Raw genomic sequence first — 5317 nt, forward strand, 5'->3', positions numbered from 1 at the left:
TATTTCTCCACCCTTGTCTCTGTATGTTGCTAAATGACTAATTAAATAATATAAAGCAGCCATTTATTGTAATAAATAATTGCTGCTTTGAAAATATGCCTCTGTATGTTAATTACAGACAATATCCACTAGAGGCCACTGTGTGACAAAAATGTTCAGTATAGGCAATGAGTCTGAAAGAAGTGCTGTACCTCTGCTTCCATCTCTCATAGCAGACTTTCTAATCTCACACAAATTTTGAGAGATATTTGCATTAATACATGATTTAATTATGGCCTCACCCTAAGGAAGTCCTACAAACCATGAAATACTACTAGTGTATATCTGGTTCATACCATTGTGATACCATTGGTGCAGTATTTCAAAATATGAAAAGATACCACTGTAGTTCTATTGCATTGCTACTGAGGTTCATTTGGGAAGGGTAACGGTTATTCAAAGATAAACTAGTCCCTCCCATCATCAAATATATAGGTGGATCTGATTGGTTACCTTTTCACTGCTCTTTAGCAGTTCCTACACAGGGAATGAAGTTAGTTGTAGGAGAAAATGTGCCACCACTTTGGTTTGAGCTTATAATACATTATACACATTGAAAACTAAGGGAAGTGGCAACAGGAAAAAGTGAAGTTTAAATTCCTCCCCGTCAAAAGACGTGGGACCAGCCACAGGTGTATAAAAAGGGCGATCATGGGTGTTAATGTTAAAATTAAGGTGAAGGTGTGGTCCTGCCCTGTCCTGTCCTGTTTATGCGCGTGAGTTTGTTTTGGCCACTGTGCTTGGTTATTTTGCTCCAGTGTTTTGTTTATTGTTTTTTATAATAAATATGAGTATTAGAGCTTCACTGAAGCTGTCTTGCCTCTGAGTCTCTCTCCCTGCCTATTAATACCCTGGCTGTGATGCTACCCTGCCACACAGACGCTAAGCACTATTCAATCAAGCAGCAATCACAATTTAACATGGCCCTAACAGAAGATGCCTTGTATCATGCCTTCTATTTTAGGCTGATGTAGAGTATTTGTAAAAGACAGTAATACAGTATGTGGGTTCAGGAAACCATATAGGAAAATGGTTATTGATATTGATATATATAGAAGTGCTTTACATTAAGTTCTAATGTGAAACATGTATTCAGAAGGGTAGGGGTGGGGGAAGTCCAATGGCATCTATATTTTGAAGGTCTCGCTGTATACATTTTGTGGTAAAGCTTTCATTTCCCTCCCCTGTTCCTCTGAGAGGCGGTGGTGCTCAGCCAATGAGAACAGAGAAGTTGCTGAAGAGAAGAGCACAGAGTGGAATCCAGTTAAAGCACCTTCCACACCTGACGCCAACAGAGGTGACTGTGCATTGCTCAGGGAAAGCACTATAGGTCTGCCATCATGTGCCTTTGTTGGAGTCTGATGCTCTTTGCTTTGTGGGGTGAGTTGTATGTTAAGCTTTAAGATTATGCATGTATGTTAATGTGAAGTACTTGTATGATGTAGTCTTGGTGTTAGATACTATGACACTGTACTCACATTTGTATCAACAGAAAAGCTTCTGTAGTTAAAAGTGCATGCAGTGAAGTTTCCTAGTTACTTATTAAAAGTGTAACCATTTCTTGCCCCCATGCAATAGTAAATGAATAAAGCGCTCTGAAAGACATGTATTTCAAAATGATTCAATAGAAAATGTCAACATTTAATACACATTAATATATTCATTAATGCATAATACATAATATATTTTAAATGTGGTTTTCCTGAGTGTTAGGAGGCTTATCGTAGTCCTATGTCCAAACTGTGAATTATTTAATTTGCTTTTAAAGGTTTATGTACAGATAATGTAAAGTGACTATACCTCTGAGCTAACAGTGTATCAGTGCAACACATTCTTTGAAAGTAGGGATACAATAATAATCTTAATTTAAAATGTTAATGTTTTACATAAATTTACACAGACAGGCCGATGTTAGTTTTGTGTTTTTGTATTTACACATCAAATTATTTAGAAACAAAATATCACAAAGTATCACACATTAAACAATGTAGTTCTTTGGAAGAATAGAACACATGAAAGCGATTCCTTTTCCATCAGCATTTCCTTGGAAAATGATCATTGTAAACTGTAGTTCTATCAGATGTAAGGTGTGATACAAAAATAATGAAACCAGCACAATAACCACCTCGGTTGTCACAGAAATCAACAAAGATCTCAGGCCTGAATAACACTGGAACCTCCGGATTTAGAAACACCATATGAGCCACTTTGACCCGTACATTTTTAAACTGCTTTGTTATGAATGAAAAACGGATACAGCTGAAAAATTTTATTCATGAACATCATATCTAACATTTGCATTGCAGAAACACCATATTTAAATGGAATATTAAACATAAAAGGCTTTATTTTTAAAATGAGTGCATATACAGCACGACTACAAACAGTGAAAACATATAATAAAATATACATTTCAAAAGAAACAGGTATGCACATATGCCCGTGTACAGATGTAAACGGGTATATGTACACAAAAAACTATAAAACTGAAACCATTGTTTCTAAAATTACACAAAAAGAAAATATAACACTACTTTGAGTATGATGGCTCCATCGTACTCTATGGAGGAGCGTACGTGTCTGCCAGCTGACTGTACCTGCATCCAGGAGCTGTGCTTTAAACACAGGCACAGTTCCATTGAAAACTACTGGGTAAACACGAGTAGACTGGTACACACAAACCTGTAAAACCAAAATGTTTTTTTCTAAAAGTAATATTACCTGTCATTTCAGTTTGCTGTATGCATCTGAAGGTAGCTTGCTGTATTCCAATTAAAATGACTAATTTCAAGATTATATATTTTCTTCTGATATATCCCCAGTTGTATTTCTGGAACAAAATGAATGATTGCTGACTCCCAGGTACATTGAAAAATGTGTGCTAGGAAGAGGAGGCATGTCTTGTTTGCTGCATATACAAAAAATAGAATATCTTACGTTATATTGAAAAAAAAGAATGTATTGTAATGCATGGTTCACATTGACCCACGTGACGGTTCTAGGTAGAACTGTTTATAACTTTAGCATTTTTGCGATTATGGCTGTCAAACGGCGTCAGGATATTTAATTCATATATTTAGGAAAAGTCAAAAATGGACACACACATACTATTCACAATTGAAGATTAATTAACATTTTAAATGCAAAATTGGTCAAACTGACTCGCATGGCAGTTCTAGTGTTAAAAGCAGTGCTGGCTAACTTGTTGTTATATACAATAGCTTACATTTACACATTTCCTGTTGCTGTTTTTTGATAGTGCCATTTTCTCCTTTTTAGGAGCAGCTGTTTGTGAACATTTCAAAGCTGATATAAACATGGCAGGAGTGATGGGATGGGTGGAGTTTGATTCCAGCTCAAAAACAGCTACTGTGAACCTGACTGGGGCTTGCAAACCAGTGAACATCTCCCTGAATGAGTTCCCTGTAATGTATGGCCACTCCTCAGAGCCCTGTCTGGAGTCCAACATCGGGAAGAGGCTCTACCAGTTCAGCGCTCATCAATCCATTGATGAGATCGACGTATCAGACCTCTTTGAAGGAAGAACCGGCCTTGCTGATCTGTCTGTAGTGGTGGAACCATGCAGTGATAACGACAATAAAGCCTGTGCTGTTGTACGGAAAAAAAATAGCAACATCAGGACCTGGCAAGCCAAGTTCTTTTCATCTGTGGCTGGAGATTTGTACATCCGTCAGAATGAAGGAGAAGTAGCTGCAAGGATTCTCTCTGATCTGATGAACATCAGGAAGAGTGCCGGTGTATCAGAAGTCAGTCTGTTTGTAATACAGAATGAGTCCTCTAGTTGCAATTCTCTTGCTGGCTTGCTGGACAGCTTGAGCTTGACATCACTTGGAATGCTGAAAGTGGGTTCCCCTCAAAATGCAACCAAGTCCAGACTGGAAGCTTCCCAGCTCAACACAGACAAACGCTTTGCTTTGATCAGGTTTGATAGGGAGTTTGGATGCGCAGAAATCAGAGAGGTAGAAGTAAAAAATGTTGCGGCTCCCATCAACATGAAACATATGAGGGGATCCATTAGTTTTAGCCAAGCCTCTCCTTTTGATAGTACAAAGATTATGGTGTCCCTTTCAAACCTAAAGAGCTTGGTGGGACCCTATCACGTCCACCAATTTCCCATGCCACAAAGGAAGACTTCAGAAGAAAACCTTTGTCACAATGACCATGTGGGTGGGCACTGGAATCCTTTTGACGTGGACACAAGAAATCCTGATTACCCCAAAGTTCCAGGAGCAACTCATGACATGTACGAGACAGGCGATCTCAGTGGCAGGCATGGGTCCATGGCAGGTCAGGACAACTTCAATTCCACATTTACGGATTGGAACTTGCCTCTGTTCGGGAGGAACAGCATTGTCGGCCGTTCAGTGGTGATTCACCATCCAAATAGTTCAAGGCTCCTTTGTGGGACAGTTGGCTATCCAGGAAATGTGATGACGGCAGTGGCTGTCTTCAAAGGTCCTGTGGTTGGAAGGATCATGTTCAACCAGCTGAAGAGTAACCCGGATTCAGACTTAACCCTTTTCTTGGAGCTCTCTTATGGGAACTCACTGTCCCCTGCAACCAGTAACCACAACTGGCACGCCCATGAGTACCCTATCAGCTCGGAAATAGACCTTGACACAGATGTGTGTCAGAGTACAAAGGGGCATTATAATCCATTTAAAGTTGACACCAATGATAGCAATTATTACCCCAACTGCAACCCAGACAGCCCCTTTGCATGTGAAGTGGGAGATTTTTCCAGCAAGCACATGGCAATCAGCCTCACTTCTCTTGTAGGAACCGTACAAACCAAGTTCTTCTTCACTGACACCACTGCAGGGCTCTCTGGGATCACCTCTGTTCTTGGAAGATCATTGGTGATTCACGGGGCAAACAAGGCAAGCAGCAGATTGTCTTGCGCAAATATCACTGCTCTGCGCTCGGCTTCAGCACAAACAGGGCCCTGGTTCGGGGCTGGGTCATCCCATGGCAAAGTACAGTTCTCACAAAGCTCAAACCTGGAGCCCACTGTGATCAAAGTGTCTTTGACAGACTTACAATCTGCAGCTGGGGGCTACCATGTTCACATACTGCCCCTGAGGAAGAGTTCTCTGGACAGAGACGCTTGCTCGAATGAAAACATTCTGGGTCATTTCAATCCTTTCTCTGTCAACCAATCCTTATCTCCTCCCCCTGCTACTGGCAGTTCGGATCAGTATGAGGTTGGTGACATTAGTGGTAAATTTGGACTTTTAACAACTCTAACCCAGATGAA

At 40.2% G+C, this 5317-nt stretch overlaps 1 protein-coding gene across 1 annotated transcript in view; it reads left to right on the forward strand.

Moving 5' to 3' along the window:
* The first annotated feature begins 1323 nt into the window (after window positions 1–1323).
* cusr (Copper-only SOD repeat protein) overlaps window positions 1324–5317 on the forward strand; it is a 19690-nt gene continuing 15696 nt past the window's right edge. Inside the window, exons 1-2 of the mRNA XM_041260557.1 lie at window positions 1324–1419; window positions 3319–5317. The exon at window positions 3319–5317 is cut by the window's right edge and continues 90 nt beyond it. Of these exons, the coding sequence (XP_041116491.1) occupies window positions 1380–1419; window positions 3319–5317 (2039 nt within the window). The 5' untranslated portion in view covers window positions 1324–1379. The remainder of the gene's footprint in view (window positions 1420–3318) is intronic.

This window comes from Polyodon spathula, chromosome 10 (assembly GCF_017654505.1).
Source record: "Polyodon spathula isolate WHYD16114869_AA chromosome 10, ASM1765450v1, whole genome shotgun sequence".
Lineage (NCBI taxonomy): Eukaryota > Metazoa > Chordata > Actinopteri > Acipenseriformes > Polyodontidae > Polyodon > Polyodon spathula.